This window comes from Emys orbicularis, chromosome 8 (assembly GCF_028017835.1).
Source record: "Emys orbicularis isolate rEmyOrb1 chromosome 8, rEmyOrb1.hap1, whole genome shotgun sequence".
NCBI lineage: Eukaryota > Metazoa > Chordata > Testudines > Emydidae > Emys > Emys orbicularis.
The window spans coordinates 61,340,280-61,358,366 of record NC_088690.1 but is presented as its reverse complement, the minus strand read 5'-3'; the positions used below and the strand labels follow the sequence as shown (position 1 = coordinate 61,358,366).

Here is an 18,087-nt window from a genome sequence, read left to right as displayed (position 1 = left end):
GGACAAAAGACTCGATAGGGAGTTTAAATAATGAAGTGGAGTTTCTTTTAGTACAAGTAAAAGTTGGAATATAACTCCAGTTTCACCATTTCGCATTCATAATGAAAATTTATACTATATAAATAAATTGTCCTCAAATTCATTATATTAAGATTCATTGTGTTCAGTGAGCTCTCTTTCTAGTTGGCATACACATGATAAAAGGATGTCAACACAATCTTATGATACAGATTAATATACAATAATAAGAGAGCTGCTGTTTAACTTAAGGAAGAATCTTACATTCCTATTTAACTGTCAAAGGGAGATGCATGCTCTACGGCAGCAGTTCGCATATACTCTTAAGAAGTGGTCCACCACCTGCTCTCCCAACTTCTCAGTTCCGATCACACACCTTCCTAGTGGCCCTCATTACAACTGACTAAATGGAAAAGTAATGTTAGGACAGGATTAAGGAGACAAGATGAAAATAAATTCTAATGTATAGGTGCTTGATTATATTTACCTATTCTGTGTTTGTGCTGCTAGTTTACTGTCCCATGTGCAGGACTTTATATGTACTAGCATCAAATCTGCCCTGCCTGCCTGCAGCTCCACTACTTCAATCTTTTCAAGTGACTTGGCATTTTGCTTTTATCTCTCTGCAGTGTGTGCGCTAATCTCCTATTTCTTAGGCCTTCTGCAAATACGATCATGGTTGAATGTACAGCAACAAAACGTCTAAGACGGAAATGAAGCAGCCATGCAGGAGGTTTTTTGTTTTGTTTTTTTTAAATTCACATTGAAACTTCTCCAGTAACTCTCCTCTTCCTAGATCTGTGCCCCAACAGCAGGGTTTTGGCTGGCCACACAATCATCACTGCTTAAAGTGCCTCACTATTGTGACAAGAAGCTACTTTGGTCACTGCTGGAGAATCACTGCTTAATGGAGTTATAGAAAAGTCAAAAACATGGTAACTCCCTCCTAGCCAAGGGAATTCACCTACTGCAAAAATTCAATTCACCTACTGTAGATACAGCCACTTCGCCTCATGCAGCCAACAAGCCAACAGCCATCAATGCACTACTAGAAACACCTTAATTAGAACATTAATATGCACACAAACTTGAAGCCATGGCCCTTGCGAAGAAAATGGTACTGCTTGGTGACTGCACTTTACCTGGTAGACCTTTGACCTCTGTCCTGTGAACCCATCCCACAGGATGACGGTGCCTTCATAGTCACTGCTGGCTAACAGGTTCTTGTGGTAGCTACTCCAGCTGATACAGCTTTAAAAAGAGAAAATCCCAAACAATCTTACTTTAAAACTATATTATATACACCTTAAAAATAATTTCTGCAATAGCTCAAGGCAATTAGGATCTTTGCTTTGGGCTATCCCAAAGTACACAATCTTGGATCAGTTGCCTTTTATTAAAATAATCAGACAAGGAAAAAACAAAGCATCAGAAACTTGGAAAACTTTTCAGCATACAAACTACAGAAGTGTTTTTAATGTCTTTGTTATGCAGTTTACCATCTCAAGATATTATTTGCAACTTATATAATGGTTTTATGCTGTCCACAGCTCTGTTTCTACGATATATGTGTTTGTTCTCACACAGAGACCCAGAATTTTAAAAGAGGAAAAACATTTTAACCTTTTAGCTCCTTAAAAGCCACAATTTTAACCATGATGCCAAAAGCAGAAGTCTACTAATGCAATCTACAGCTGTAAAATATAGAACTACATTGGTACCAAAGGATAAAAAAAGCAAGGAGACTATGACCTCTTTGACACAGACGAAATAGACTATTCATTGCATTCTTAGTTTAAAGAGTGCCCTCCTCTGACACTTGAGAAAGGAAGGTTTGAGGGATCTCTCTAAACAGGGCTCAGAGAAAATATATAGGTTGTGTTTGTATTTTATATTTAATTGAGCAGTCCTGAAGAATATAGCATCTGATTAATACTGAAGAGTGAAACCCTTTAACAGGTACAACATGGACAATAATAGTGTCAGCTTCTTCTCACTGGTCTGGCAATATGCTTCAAGCCTGGTGCCAAAAAAATATTTCAATAAGGGTAAGAGAATTTAGAACACGCATTCACAAAATTTTTGGTCCATCTGGTGTGAAAAAGTGCCAGCTGTCAACTGTGATGCATGTAGCAGGAACTGAACTGACACTGATCCATTTCACATAGGTCACCAAATAGCTATGAGAGAGTAACTAGCTTAGATTATTACAGCCTTGATAAATCAGTCAGTCTATGCTAGCATTCCCATTGTCACTGGAATGGTGTGAATGCAACACAGGGAAATTTCTCTAAAACTGGCAGCTCAGATAGGGTCTTAGAGGCTGAGTCACCATAACCCAGTTAGGGTATGTCTACCCTAGGAAAACAGGTGATGTTTTGAAGAGTGTTAGCTAGCATGTTTTAATTAACGTGGTTTTTTAAAATGCTACTTATAGCCTTATATACACACAGGGTTTAACACCTTTAAATATGTGTTTGCTAACCTGCAATTTTCTGCATTGTTCTCAGTGTCCATTTCTTTCTCTCTCATTATACCTCAACCTTTGTATTATCTCTTCCACTTCTTTCCCTCCCCCATGCAGAACCTTATTTCTAATCTATCCCATCAATCTCACTCCTTCCACCCACCTCTGCATCCCTGTTCACACCCGCACCTCCACCTCTTCATTCATTTGTACCACCCCCTTCATATATAGATTTTTCAAGCCTTAGCAGCCAGAAATCTGAACTAAGATGTAGAGTACTACTGTTAGAGGCAATGCCCAGGCAAGAATTCAAGCCACTCTTCAACACCAGCTGCTAAGAAAGAATGAAGCTAAACTATCTTCAGAACAGTAGTAAACTTTTAATTAGAAAACATGTATGCCTCTGGTCCTTATACAGTTGCAAAGGACCTTCAAAATGTGAATGATGCAGTGACATCTGCCTGAATCAGCAAACAGTCTGAAACACTAGTGAAGAGAACTGTCCTAGTTCATTTAAAAAAAACAAAACTTAACTCTGAAGCCTAAGGACAACCATATAAACAAAGAAATTGCAATACTAGAGCAAATTAAAACTATCTAGTCCAATATCCTGTTTCTGATAGTGGTAAGTACCAACTGCTTCAGAAAAACATTCAAGAAACCTTATAGTAGGAATTTATAGAATAATCTACCCACAGGGAAAATTCCTTCCAAACCTCCAACAGATATGAGTGACTTGTGCCCTGAAGCACAACCATTTAAAATGTCAGCATTAATTATTTCACTGCTAATCAAATCATGCAAGAAAGGAGAAGGACAACCACATTATGAAAGCTCTGCATGATCTATTGTGAGCTGCACATTATATCTATATAACAAGTGGGTGGAACTTGGGCAAGTACCACCAGTAATTCTTTTCTTCCAATCTAAGTCCTGGAGAAAGACAAAAGTGTTGGGCTTCCTCTAGAATGCCATCCTAGGACCCTGCTCAAGGGCTCTACCTTTTGCCGCCTCCAGCTAGTAGGTGAATAAAAATCTGCTTTCCTCCCTCCTAGTTGCAGAGCAAGACTGACATGGTTCTTGTCAATTTCACTCCAGCCCACAACATTGTTTTTAGTCTCACATGTCATTAATTTTTTTAAGGATTGTGTTTAAAAATTTAAGGGTCATAATTAGATTAAAAACAAATTTTCTTCATCTTCCTGACTTGATTCTCCCCTCACCATCACCAAGCTTCCTTTAGATCTTAAACACCCTGGAATGTTCCATTAAACAGTACAATGCATAAGGTTTTGTATAGCTTATCATTAGACTAACTTTTATGAAACAGCATACTCAAGGGATATATCAGACTAATAGAACAGCTCTTCCTCCAAGTGTGTTGAGAGCTTTCTTCATTCTTAAAGCTTCCTTTTTTAATCTAGAAATAGTCACATTATCAGGTTCATACGCCCTTACTATTTGTGCTACTGTATTTAAATGATAGCCTTTTTTCCTGTGAGTACTATCAGCATAGAGCTCCATTCTTGGGAGATTAACTAGCCGAAACAACCTCACACGAGGTGCATCTGAGGAGAATTAGTTGTCAACTGCTAGCCTGCTCTCATGAATTGGGCATCAGATCTGCACTGTGGGGCTTGTCTACATGGCCGGCAGTTTAGTCTTCTTTAAACAGGACTACCTTAATTCAAACTATATACACTACAGCATCCACATGGGAGATTTACAGCTCAGCACACTAGCTCACACTGTAATTCACACCCCCATAGTCCAAACTGTGGGCCATGTAGATATAGCCTGAGATTCTGATCTTTGAAAGACACTTGTGCACTGGCTTCACTTTACACACCTGAATGGGGACTATTCACACTGTGTGCAAAGTGAAAGAGAGAGAGTAGTTCTGTGTGGCAAGTACATGAACTGAGTTCCAGGTAGAAGCCTTACATGCTCAAACATTTCAGCTGTACCACTGGCTTCTGAAAGATAATGCAAATGACAGCATGACCGAACGCTGCAGTGGCACAGAACTAAATTACTATTAAAATAATTTTTTAAAATACATTTTAGCTCTTTACCCAAACCCTAGCTAAAATAGCAGACAAATAGTTTTGGAGAAAAACTCAGCAAACAGTATGACAAGAGAGAAGGGGAGACAACTCTGAGATGATTACTTCAATAAGTGAAAGCGAGGGGAATTCAATGCTACAAATCCTCACATCACATTTGGTCCAAACATTCTGTGTCTCATGGGAGTGTGTGAGGTTCCAAGGTGATTATTTTCTAAAGGGCTCCAAAAGCAATGTGGACCCAGTGAGTAGGGAATCTAGGTTGAGAATTTTAGCTTAACTTTATTTTGGTGCTTAGAAATAGTGAGAGTCTATTGCCCTTTCAAAACCTGACAGTAATGAACAGATCAATTGTGATTAGGATGGAACAGCCATACATGTAATTTATGGACATTGAAAAATAAAAAACATATCCTAGGAATAATTTTAAAAACAAAAGGTAACCTATTCTTGTGGTTTTTGCTTTTACTGCAGTTGACTAAAGAGATGCAGCTGATTTTGGAGTTGTGGTACCATTTATCACAGAGTGCTGCTGCTGTAAACATACTGCGGTGAACATGCAGAATATTAAAGATGTATTTCATAAGTGTTTTCCTACCCACATTTGGTATGCTGCCTACTGTAGATCAGGCAGCCATGAGACTAATTTCTCTTTTTGTTGAACACTAGATCTTCACATTTCTCTCAACCTATGGCAAAGCAACAATTCTGCCTCCTGAATAAATCACAGAAGCAGTGCTAGCATTAGCTGCTACCTGTTCATCCCTTTCTCTCCCTCTTTCCCTTCTCCCTCTGCACCAAGGAGAGGGAGAGATTATCACCTGTCATAGATAGGGACATTGCAAATCATAATTAGATCATAGGGTGCAGTTTATAGTTACTACACAATGCCAGGATTTGTTCCTTGTACTGAGGCTATGAATCTGTAAATAGGATTTATGTCATCTGTTTTTCCTGGAAGCATTTAGTACTTCTGGGGGGAGCTGTGCAAATTTAACAAAAAAATGCAAATGCTTATTTCCTCCCTATTCTTAACAAAGAGAGATCAAAGAGCCCATATAGGCAAGAATGCATTTAGGAAGCAGGTGGGAGAAAGGGGTGAGAGAGGCAGATACAGCTGGTTTAAGGGCCCCGCTCCAAAAAGGTTTACAATGAATTACCCCAAGTGAAGCAGAATCTTTCAACAAGCACCCAGCTGGCACTCAGCAGAGCAGGGCTGGGCTGGTGCCAGCCCGACATTGGGCAAGGGCTTCCCTTTTCACAGCTACTCTAGGACACCAGACTTGCTCTTGGCCAGACATAAGTCCTCACAAATGCAGTCACATGCCTGCTTCCATAAATGCCTGTCACAGCCACTGTTCAGAAAGCAGTCACAACAGTAACAGCCTTTTTTTGGGGGGGGGGGGGGGGTGAGGGGGGGGTCATCAATGCTTTGGACAAGGTTAATAGGTCAATTTAGGATAAGTTTCCTATAATGTTAAATTCAGAAAGAAAAGAGAAAAGAAACCCTGCAGAAAGTGCAGTTTGGTGTTATGTGAAGAAAAGGAATGGAATGTACAGGGAAACTTTAATAAACTCATCTTCATAGATTAATTTCACTAAGAATTTTCACTGGAACTGCACATTGCATCTCACTGACCATTTTGTAACTTTATTCTGCCACACCAATACGCCTCTCTAGCATGTGTATTAGTAGGTTGTTCACATATAACTGGAAAACTTTGTGAAGCATGAGGTTAACTGTCAATTGTCTTCAACTACCTGCGAAGTCACCACTATGTTCCACTTGGTGATATTAGAGCACCATTTCTTAAATGCTGCCACCAGGGGCTTTTCTTGCAGCCACCACCTCCTAGGCAGTGATTGGGGGGGAAGCAGCAGCCCCTCCCCTGGGTCTGCCGGCAGGGGTTGGGCCTTGCCCCCCCCCCCCCCCCCAGCCAGAAACACCACAGGAGTAGGCAACCAGTGTAAGTTACCGACCTTTCAGGGGGCGGCTTCAGCCCTTGTGTGGTGAATGGCAGACTCTGGTCACGCAGCGTCAGGCTCACCACTCCCCTAATCACCTTTGGCCCGCGCTGCCTCCTCTGGTCACGGGCTCCGTCCGTGGGGTAGCCTCACCACCCCCTGCCCGTTGTCAGACCTGTCCCATCCATAGGATGGGCTGGGAAAACTGCCACAGGCCCTGCGCTTCAGGGGGATGCGGCGGGGAGGGGGCGGGGGGGGCAGGGCAGCCCGGGGGACTAGCGGGGGGGCCTGGAGCCAGCAGCAGGGGTTGGGCCTGTACCCCACACTCACAGGCCCGGGTGTTTATTTCTTTTTCTTGCCCGCAGCCCCCCAGGCTCAGGCTCTGCAGCAGCGAGCGACCCAGTCCCAGCCCACTCCACTGGCTCCCAGTGTCGCCTGCCGCTGCAAGGTCCTAGCGCCCCCCCAACCACTAGTGCCAGGGCAGGCTGACCCTGACCCTACCCTTCCGCCTCAGATAGACCCTTCCCTTTTCCAGTGGGACCCTCCACTAGCACAGGGGACCCCCTTGTCCCTAGCACAGGTGAGTGCCAGCCAGTAGTCTCCATCATCCTTCGCCTGTCGCCCAGCCCTGGTGTCCCCTCAGTGCCCCACACCTCCCCTCTCCCAGCACTGGGTGGGGTCCTCCAATGCCACCTCCAGGCCAGGGCCAGCCCTTATCACCCCCCTACCTCAGGGTCCTCCTTGCCTTTTGGCTCTCCAACCTTGGGGTCCCCCTTCGCGCAATACCAGGGTCCCACAACTCTGCACTCTCCACCTCCCCCCAGGATTGTGGCCCTCCATCCATCTGATTTTCTGCCTCCCCTCCCAGCCCCCAGAAAAAAAAACAGATCTTAGAGCCCGTCCTCCACGCTGGAGGGTCCTGGGGTCCCCCAGCACCATGGCACATATAGGCCCTCCAATAGCCACCCAGTTCCCAAAACATGGGCTCTCAGTGTTGCGACTGTGTAATTACATTTTAAAAAAATCCACTGAAGGTAGCAAGACCATATGCACCTGGGAAGTGAGTTTGCTGCAAGGAAGTCCAGGAAGGTGGATTTCAGAATGTAAGTGGCACGACACTGATCGTGAACGGTGAGTTGTTTTTTTTTAATTATATGAACTTGCCGCATGATGGCAGGCCCCCACCAGGACCCAAGGTGCTGGCCACACTGCCATCCCCCCCGCATTGCCCCTGACTCCCACTGGCTCCTCCAGCCCCCCATTCATCACCCCTGGCCTCTGCTGCCTCCCTACCCATCTCCCCATCCAGGGCTTAATTTGTCCCACAGCTTGCTGTGAAAAAGTGATATTTGTATGTTTGTTAATATCACTTTTCACTGCCTCCCAGCTAGCTAGCAAGTCTGTTTCTGTGAAAAATGATATTAACATACAAATGTCATTTTTCACAGTGGCAGACTTACTAGCTAGCAAGTCTTTAAAAAAAAGTAACCAAAAAAAGGAAAAGAAGCAACAACAACAAAAGACAAAAAACGTGCAAAGGACCTTATTTTTGTTTCTATTCTGTTTGAGTCCAGTAAAGAATAGAGAGAACTGTACTTTATTTTTAATATTGAGTTTGAAACAAACCCTACATAAATAAACTACAATGATTTGGACACGTATATGTGCATATTTGTTTTTCCTGAAGTTAATTAAGAGTTTTAGGAAAAATTGTCAAAGTGGCCACCAGCAAGAATTGGTGGCCGCACTCTGAGGCCACAAAAATTTTTGTTGTGAGAACCCCTGTATTAGAGTATGGCTTACTTATACATATATGCATAAATGTCTAAAAACAACTTGGGGATGAGAACATTCTGTAACAGCTTTTCCACTACAAAATATAGTTCTTAGAAAGAAAAGAGTAGCAACAAGGATAATGCCACCAGGTGCCCTCATCCTGGTTTTAAGAACTTAAAAAAGAATTCTTTTTTTTAACAGAACAGACAAATTTCCAGCTCTTTTTGGTGAGGTCCCAACTACACAGCATTACAGTTGGTGTATGGTTTTGACATCTAAAAAAGACCCAACTGGCAAATCATAACCTGGGTTTGGACAATCATTCTCTCTACTTAAACTATGAAGATGCATTAAATCAGAGCTTATTGTAAAGCAGGTTCCACTTTTTTAGGTTTTTATTAAATATGGATGTTTTTGGATAATACCTTACCAAACAATACAAGTGTGGTCTTCACTACACCAATGTTCCTCCAAGCCAAGCAATTTAGAATAGCAATTTATTATCTATGCCACAGTGTAAGAGTGAGTGATGGCATAGTTAATGGGCACACCAAGAGTGCATTTGGTCAATGATCACCAAACATCTATCAGAACTAATAGCACCCCCATGCTGGAGGGAGTTGATGGGTTAAGGAGCTGCCAATTGACAAATGCATTTGTTTAGGAGGAAGGGGGGAAACAGAGCAAGGAAATGAAATAAAGGGACCTTCTCCTCCCACCCACGCTTACAGAGTGCCAGGGAACTTTACTTTAAATTTTAATTTGGTCACAGCTCTGGGTGTACACGCACATATATAAATATAGCATATGAGGGAAAAGGAAAAATCTTGAAGCTGTGAAAAGCATCTCATCTCATACACAAAGTTGACATGGTAGACATCCCTAAATGTGTTAATGTGGCTCTCTCCTCACTGAAGGCTGGCAGAGAAGCGAGAGCAAACAATTACCTTCTACTGAGAAGATTGTCAGGGTTAGATTATCAAATTTAGAAGTAGCGAGTTCAGTTTGGAAGTAGTCTCAGAGGAACAGAAAAACATCAAATACACTTTAAAGCTCTCTTTCTGCTTGAAGTGCAATAAGAGCACCTAATCCACTGCTAGATTCCCAAACAAACCTGTTGAAACTGAGTTTCAGTGACATTATGCTAACATTTCCACCAAAAAAAGTTATTGTCCTTATGAAAATTCCATACCTTTAGAAAATCATAATGTTTTAAAGCCTGGTAAACAGTTTATGGAACCAACCAGTTCCCCATAGTTCTATAATCCTTCAATCATCTACCAATTTATACAGCCCACCCAGGAAGGTGGAAACAATTGATTTTCTTAGGGGGAGAAAATGGCAAGCCAATGAACATTTAAAACAGTTGGGTTTAAAATATAAACCTCAATGCTAGAGGTTCTAGACCAATCAATGCTGATTTCTCTCAAAAGACTGGTTTTATTGATCTCTGTAAAGAATATCACAGTAGTTAAAGATAGAAAAGACATAGTATAACCATGATAGGCCCAAACACCACCTCTTGAACACTTCACCAGCATGTTGCTCCCCTTCGCCCTAACCTGTGCTTTTTAATACCGCTAGTCTTTGGATCAGAGAACGCCTTCTTGTACATTTATACAATGCCTAGCAAACACTGGGTTTTGAAAGGAATATAGTCCCATTCTGTCAGAATTCTGTGTTTTCTCATAGTAATACAATATGTCGCAGTAGAAGAATATTTGTCTGAATAGAATTGGATTGACTGTTTACTGTTATGAAGTGTACTGATTATGTAGTGTGAGGTTGTAGGCAAAAATTTGTACTGTGTAACATCCATAGCTTCCTGTTGTAACACTGTAGTATGTGTTAGTGTTCTATTGGAAACTGTTCCCATGGATAGACAATGGGATTTTATAATTACATTTGATATTTTTAGTTTTGCATGTGTTTTTGTTAATTTTAGAAGGTAAAAATATAGGCTGGGCAGTCAGAATAAGTTCAGTAAGACGACCGATAGATGAAGATTTATACTATTGTGATGAATTGGTTTGATCCTTCCAATTCCTCCCCCCCCCCCCCCCGACTTTAATGTACGTTTTTGAAAGGGTTAGAATTTTTGTATTAAAATATAATTTTAAGGTGTTAACTGGATTCTACGGAAATATTTTCAACCAAAATTCCAACAGTTTGTTTGGGAATTTCCCTGGGCTTTTTTGTGCATGTTAGTAAGCAAGCACAAACAATTAAATTGCGTTGAGGCATCAGGAGTCCAGGAAGGATGTTCTGCTCTGGCAGATCTTACGATGACCACCAAAATGGGACCTCCTTCATGTAGATGCTAACAAGCCAATAGGAAATGCATGTGCGTGGGGGGGAAAATCACACCGAGGACTAGATATCTCTCAGTGGGATGGGGGCACTGGAGGAGGAACAATGGAGGGGAATTGAGTAGGCAAGGCTCCTAGCCATGGGGGTACAAGGGAGACTTTAAGCACTTTAAAGCTCTTTAAATTTATGTCACTTCCAGTATATTGCAGGTCGGGGTGACAGAGTCAGCCGTGGTCCTGAGAGATCAAGTTCTGGCACAATGGAAGCATGATCGGAGTCTGTACCGATAGCTCCAGAAGCGTGGTGTACCAGTGCTGTCTTGGCCAAGCTGGAGCGACTAGAATCATACGTGCCTTGTCTCTGCGTAGCTTGAGCAGTACCCTGTGGACCAGTGGAAATGGAGGGAAAGCATAGAACAGCTGGTCTTTCCACGATAGCAGGAAAGCGTCCGACAGGGAGCCCGGAGATCGCCCTTGGAGGGAGCAGAACACGTGGCACTTCCTGTTGGCGCGTGAGGCGAACAGGTCGACCTGGGAAAATCCCCACCTCTGGACGATGGAATGGATGATATCTGGGCGAATCGACCACTCGTGCATCTGGAAGGATCTGCTGAGACGGTCCGCTAGAGCGTTCTGGACTCCAGGGAGGAACGATGCCATGAGATGTATTGAGTGGGCAATGCAGAACTCCCACAGGCGAATGACCTCTTGGCATAGGAGAGACGACCGGGCTCCTCCTTGCTTGTTGATGTAGAACATGGCCGTGGTGTTGTCTGTGAGGACTGACACGCAACGGCCATGTAGGAGACCGAGAAATGCCTGACAGGCTAGGCGCACCGCCATCAGCTCTCGAACATTGATGTGCAGAGCTAGTTGGGATGCGGTCCACAGGCCCTGTGTATGGTGCTCCCCGAGGTGAGCGTCCCAACCTAGAGATGAAGCGTCCGTGACCAGGTACAGGGAGGGTTGTGGGGCGTGAAACGGCACTCCTGCGCACACCACCTTGTGGTCCAGCCACCAGGTGAGAGAGGTCAAGACCGAGTTCAGAACCGTGACCACCATGTTCAGGTTGTCCCGATAAGGACGATACACCGATGACACCCAGGCCTGAAGTGGGCGAAGCCGAAGTCTGGCATGCCTGGTTACATAAGTGCAAGAGGCCATGTGTCCTAACAGGTCGAGGCACGTCCTTATCGTGGTAATTGAGAAGACCTGGAGTCCGTGGATGATGTTTGTGATGGTGTGAAACCGAGTGTCTGGCAGAAGAGCTCGGGCGAGTCTGGAGTCTAAGACTGCCCCGATAAACACTATTCTCTGGGTTGGCTCCAGAGTGGACTTTTCTTTGTTGAGTAAGATGCCTAACTCGTGGAATGTTTGTAGTATTATCTGGACGTGGGCTTGAACTTGCTCCCTGGTGTGGCCGCGCACCAGCCAGTCATCTAGATACGGGAACACCTGTATCCTTTGTCGACGAAGGTATGCTGCCACGACAGCCAGACATTTGGTGAACACTCTCGGAGCCGTGGACAAGCCGAAGGGAAGGACGGCAAATTGGTAGTGCACGTTGTTTACTACAAATTGAAGGAAGCGCCTGTGTGGAGGGTAGATTGCTATATGAAAATATGCGTCCTGCATGTCGAGGGCGGCGTACCAGTCTCCAGGATCCAGGGAAGGGATGATGGTCCCCAAGGAGACCATGCGGAACTTCAACTTTACTATGAATTTGTTGAGTCCGCGTAAATCTAAAATGGGTCGCAGACCCCCTTTTGCCTTGGGGATCAGGAAGTAGCGGGAGTAAAACCCCCTGCCCCTTAACTCTGATGGAACCTCCTCTATGGCCCCCATAGAAAGGAGCCCAAAAACCTCTTGTGTAAGGAGATGCTCATGAGAAGGTCCCTGAAGAGGGACAGGGGGGGGAAGAAAACGAAGAAAACTGGAGAGCATATCCCCTCTCCACCGTGCGAAGGACCCAACGGTCCGAGGTTATAAGGGACCAAGCACGGTGGAAACGGGAGAGGCGATCCCGAAATAAAGGGAATGGATCCTGGGTAGTGGCTAGTACGCCGTCCTCGAGCGCACCTTCAAAAATTTTGCCTAAGCCCTGAAGGTGGTCTAGGAGGGCCTTGGTTCTGACCAGGTTGGGGGCCGGTCGACCTCCTTCTACCACCTCACCCCCGCCTTCTGGGGAAGTCCTGTCTTGGACGAGGAGCAGGAGGGTAGAACCTCTGTGGCTGGGGCCTAAAGGGCCTGCGCTGGGGTCCTGGGACATTCATCCCCAGGGAGCGCATGATGGTTCTGGAGTCCTTGAGGCTCTGCAACTGAGAGTCCGTCTTGTCCGAGAACAACCCTTGGCCCTCGAATGGCAGATCTTGCCGGGTCTGCTGCAGTACTGGCGATAACCCCGATACCTGAAGCCAGGAGACGCGTCTCATGGCTATCCCAGACGCTAGTGTCCTGGCGGCAGAGTCCGCTATGTCCAGGGAGGCCTGTAAGGAGGTCCTAGCCACCTTTTTACCTTCCTCCACTAGGGCCCCAAACTCCTCTCTCAAGTCCTGGGGGACCAACTCTTTAAATTTACCCATGGAATTGTACCGACTCAAGAGCGCCTGTTGGTTTGTGGCTCTGAGCTGCAGACCCCCCACTGAGTAAACCTTACGTCCAAACAAATCGAAGCGTTTGGCGTCCTTCGATTTGGGTGCTGCCGCCTGCTAACCATGGCGCTCTCTTGCGTTCACTGAGGAGACTACTAGTGAACACGGCGGAGGGTGTGTGTAGAGGACTCATGGTCTTTAGAGGGGACAAAGTACTTTGTCTCTACACCTCTGGCAGTGGGAGGAATGGAGGCCGGAGTTTGCCATATGGCATTAGCATTAGCCTGGATCGTGCGAATAATGGGCATCGCCACCCAGGATGGGGCATCAGCTGAGAGGATGCTCACCACCGGGTCCTCCACCTCCACTATCTCCTCTGCCTGTAGGTCCATGTTCCGTGCCACCCTACGTAGCAGGTCTTGGTGTGCACGGAGGTCTATTGGAGGTGGGCCTGAGGTTGTTGTTCCCGCCACCGCCTCATCTGGGGAAGATGAGGACGACGTCTCAGGGGGTAAAGGATCCAAAGGTGGGTCCGGCTCCAAGGGTCCCTGATGTGCAGGATCCCCTGCACCGGGGTCTGGGACCTGCGTGGGTGTTGGCACAGGAGCCTCCATGCCCCCTGGGGGAGGATGGGTGATGCTGGCCTCAGGTACCCTGGGCTCAGAGTGTGCAGAGCGAGAGGCCGCTGGTGGAGCCCCTTGTGCCTGGTGATATGCCCATGGGGTCCAGAAAGACCAATGTGCGGGGTCCTGTCTAGGGTCCTCTGCCCCCTCCTGCCAATGGCCCAAGTCGTCCGCAGCCTGACCCTGAGCAGGGTATGCTGATCGGGAGGCCCCTTCCGACGAACGAGATGCCGATCTTGAGGGCCAGGGCGGTGCCGAGCGTGATTGCAGAGGCTCGTCCTGGAACGGTGCCGAGTGGTGCCGGTCCACAGGCGAGCGGTCTCTGCGCGGTGCCGGGGAGCGGAACCGGGATCAAGAACGGTGCCGATGGCCATGCCGGTACCGGGATCCCGATCTGGATCGCGAAGACGAAGACCGTCTGTAGACTTGGTGCCGGGAGCGGCCTGGCGAACGGGAGCGCCGCTCATACCGGTGCCGGGAACTGCGTCTGGACTCTGGCCGGTACCGATGCTCGGGTCGGTGCCGGGAAGTGGACCGGTGCCGGGAGGAAGATCTGGGCTGCGAGTACGACCGGCGCCGAGATGAAGACCGGTGCCGGGACTGCGAGCGGCGTCAGGACCTGCTCCGAGACTGGGAGCGGTGCCGCGAGTCCACGCTCTGAGATGGAGGGCGTATCAGGGCAGGCTTGCTCCTGGATTGCACCGTGCGGAGCAGATTCGGTGCCGCGGTTTGAGATGGCGCCGGCTCCGTGAGGGCGATGAGGTCCTTCGCCGTCGCAAATGTCTCTGGCGTAGAGGGGAGACAGGGCTCAACCACAGGACGAGGCGGGGAGCCAGTCCGCACCGGACTCAACGACCCTACAACCGGTGCCGGAGTCAACGGTGTCGACGATGCCTGCACCCTCTGGTGCTCCGAAGCCGGACGTGACTCCACCACCAGTTCGGGGGGAGCCGGTGCCTGTTGTACGGCAGTGTCCTGGGTCTTACGGGGTCTTTTATGTCCCGGAGACGGGGAACAGCGCCGAGGGGCTTGCGGTGGACGGAGGACGGTGCCGTGGGGCCTTATCCGCGTCTCCTCGTGGTGCAGTACCCGAGGGCGCCGCCGGGGCGCTGCGCACCGAGGCGCTCGGTGCCGGAACTTGGCGCGCCAAAGGAGGATCTGGGCTAAGTGCCGCCTCCATAAGGAGCTGCGTAAGTCTAAAGTCCCGCTCCTTTTTGGTCCTGGGCCTGAAAGCCTTGCAGATCTTACACTTGTCCGTCTGGTGAGACTCCCCTAGACACTTCAGACAAGAGTCGTGAGGGTCTCCCATTGGCATAGGCTTAGCACAGGTCGCGCACGGCTTAAAGCCAGGAGCCTTGGGCATGAGCCCGGCTGCGCGCCGGGGGAAAAAAAGGGGGGGGATAAAAGCCCCCTTTACCCCCGCTAACTATTTATAACTACTCTATCAAACTGTTAACAACAAAACTACTATCTACAAGAACTAACGAGTAAAGCTAGGGAGAGTGGAGAACAGCTATGCTGCGCTCCACAGTTCCAACGACCGTCACGGGTGGTAAGAAGGAACTGAGGGGGCGCTGGGTCGGCTGGGGTATGTATCCAGCGCCATGAAGGCGCCACTCCAGGGGGCTCCACAGCCGACCCACCGGATGTTGCTAGGGTAGAAAATTCTCCGACGATCGTGCACGCGGCGCGCGCACACCTAACTGGAATCGATATGAGCAAGCACTCGAAGAAGAACTACTCCTCCCCACCTGTGGCTCAGCAGGTCATTTTTAATAAAAATGAATGTTTGGAAATAATACGATTACACTACAAATGGTAAAATAAAGAATAATAGAGTGTTTTCCTCAATCTGCTGAAAAAGAAAAAGCAGAACGATAAAGCACGTGCTGCTTAAGTCGAGACAAAAAAGGAACTGTACCTAGTTAAATAGGTCTCCTGTAAGAAGGTAAGTCCTTCTGTATAAGCAGGACAATTTCCCAGTTCCTCTTTTCTTTCTGGTCTAAGCTCCGGGCACTTCCCCCCTAGAACAGGTTAAGTTTGGAAGAGAGATAACACAAGCTTCCTCTTCATCTCAGAGACCCTCCTCACGCCTCTATTATTTCTGCCTTTCTCTAATGAACTCTTTGTTAGTCCCTTCCTTGAAAAATCATAGCATGGGATAAACACCCCCTATGACAAATTCATTATATATCAGCGCAATTCTTCCACTAGCATTCATTCCCTAGAATGGCTACTGCTGCTCCATACCAATGGAGGGGGAGGTCTTTTTTTTCATGTTGAGAGGGAATCTTTCAATGGGTGGTGGCTGGTGAGAGATCATCATTCACACCAACCATAATGAGCCTCTGCAGTAACAATGGTTTCAGCACCTGTAGAAGCAGTGGGTCAGAGCACTGAGCAATCCACATAGTATTTCTGCCATTATGAAGAGATATTGCCATTAATATTTCCTTCACTAAGCCTCTTTTCATAGAGAATCTGAAGAGCCAAACAGCCTCTGACAACCCACTTCCTCAAATGAAATGGCATCTGAACAAACAATGGTTACAGGATCTGGAACAAATATGGTGCAAATTAAATTATACTCCCATCCTTCCCAACCCCTGAACCACAGTGATGCCCACTGTGCAATATCTTTATTCTGAAGTCTCCTCCCTAAACCATACTGCCTTTCCTCTCCTTTCCAGTTACATATATCCTCCTCAGCTCGGATCAATTCCTTCATCTGGAATTTTGACCATGCTGTTTATAAACTCTTTACAGAGTAATTTTTTGCTGAATACAGCTCTCTCAAGAAAGAGCTAATCATTCAATTGCACCACATGCCCCTTCTCCACTAGCTATGGCAATAAATCTTTGGGTATTTTTAAATACAATGTCTGCGTGTGAGGATCTGACATTACAGTCGGTGTAATTTTATGTGAACTGAGACAGTGCCTGAACTGCCCACCAGAACTTTGTATACAAATAAAGCTCTAATATAACTTTTCCATCTCCCCTTCACCAGCACAGTGCAAAGGATAAAGAAAGCGATGTTCTTTTTATTGTGTGTAAGGGACACTAATTAAAACATAGCATGCTGGGACTCAAGGCAAAGGCAATGCATACCTGATTTTGGAATTACAGGTCATTTCATTCTCAGGGTAATGAATGTCCACTGCGTCCTGAATGACAGTGCCGTACTCGTAGACTTTAATCTTCTTTGTCACCCCGGCAATAGCAAAGTAGTCACAGTCCCGGTCGAATTCGATACTGAGGAGCAAAAGCAGAAATCAAGGACTACGTAAAACACATTCACTTATGAACAGGACATTTTACTGCCTGAATGATAATCAGGGTTTGGTACTTGGCTATTACAATTCTCCTAAAGAATGCAGTTAGAAAAATATTTAACATTCTACCTATGCCAGGATAAGTCAGTTGCTTCAAATGGACTAAAACAGCATGGAGTTCCTATTCTTAGGCAGAGTTGCACCAAGAGATCATGATATGCAAGCCCCCCACCCAATCGATTTACTGAAAATGGACTTTTGTGGCTGCACAATATTCCTCCTGCAGACGGTACCTTTGTTCAGACATTTGAAATGTTTTTCAGTTCAACTCTACCTTCTACATTGCGATGCACCCAAATGTCAAAGCAGAGAGCTCAAACTGGGAAGGTAGTAAGAAAAATTTGACCACATGGTGTATGAATAATATGCCACAGGATATTGCTGATTGATTCTGTTCTACCCATTGTCCCCTTTAGTATGGTAGTTTGGATTTCCCAGGGTTAATTCAAAGCAAATTAGTACTCATGGTAAAGACCTCCAAACTCCCTGAGCAACAGGAAAATTAAAAATATATTAGCAAAACTACAAAAGCCAAATACACAACATGCTTTCTATCTAGGGCTGTTCTCGTGAACCAAGGCATTTTCTGTCTTGAAATGCTAGGCATGTTTGTAACAGATGAGAGTGGAGATGGAAGAAAAAGCAGTCACTTTATAATGAGGTTAACCCTTAAACCAGAAAACCCTCTGATCAAACATAAAAGACATCTGAAGGGAAGAAAGGGAGAGTGGGTTAGGAACAGTGAGCATCATTATCAAGTTAGTATATTGAAAGGCCTTGAAAAGTGTACCAGACACTTAATCACAGAAACTACAACTACTATCCAGAGGCAACTCCCTCGTGAAAAGCTGAGCACCACCCTCTCTAAACTACTGGGGGGGAGAGAAGGGGAAGATGCAGGGATTCCTTCGGGGTTTCCGTCTCTTACAGACTAGTA

General features: G+C 46.1%; 1 protein-coding gene across 2 annotated transcripts in view; it reads right to left on the bottom strand.

Moving 5' to 3' along the window:
- Positions 1 to 18,087, bottom strand: part of COP1 (COP1 E3 ubiquitin ligase) — a 196,561-nt gene that overhangs the window by 92,993 nt on the left and 85,481 nt on the right. For both annotated transcript variants that reach the window (XM_065409149.1, XM_065409150.1), the window contains exons 11-12: positions 16,927 to 17,070; positions 1,161 to 1,269 (exon numbers count right to left, since the gene is read on the bottom strand). In XM_065409149.1, the coding sequence (XP_065265221.1) occupies positions 1,161 to 1,269; positions 16,927 to 17,070 (253 nt within the window). The remainder of the gene's footprint in view (positions 1 to 1,160; positions 1,270 to 16,926; positions 17,071 to 18,087) is intronic.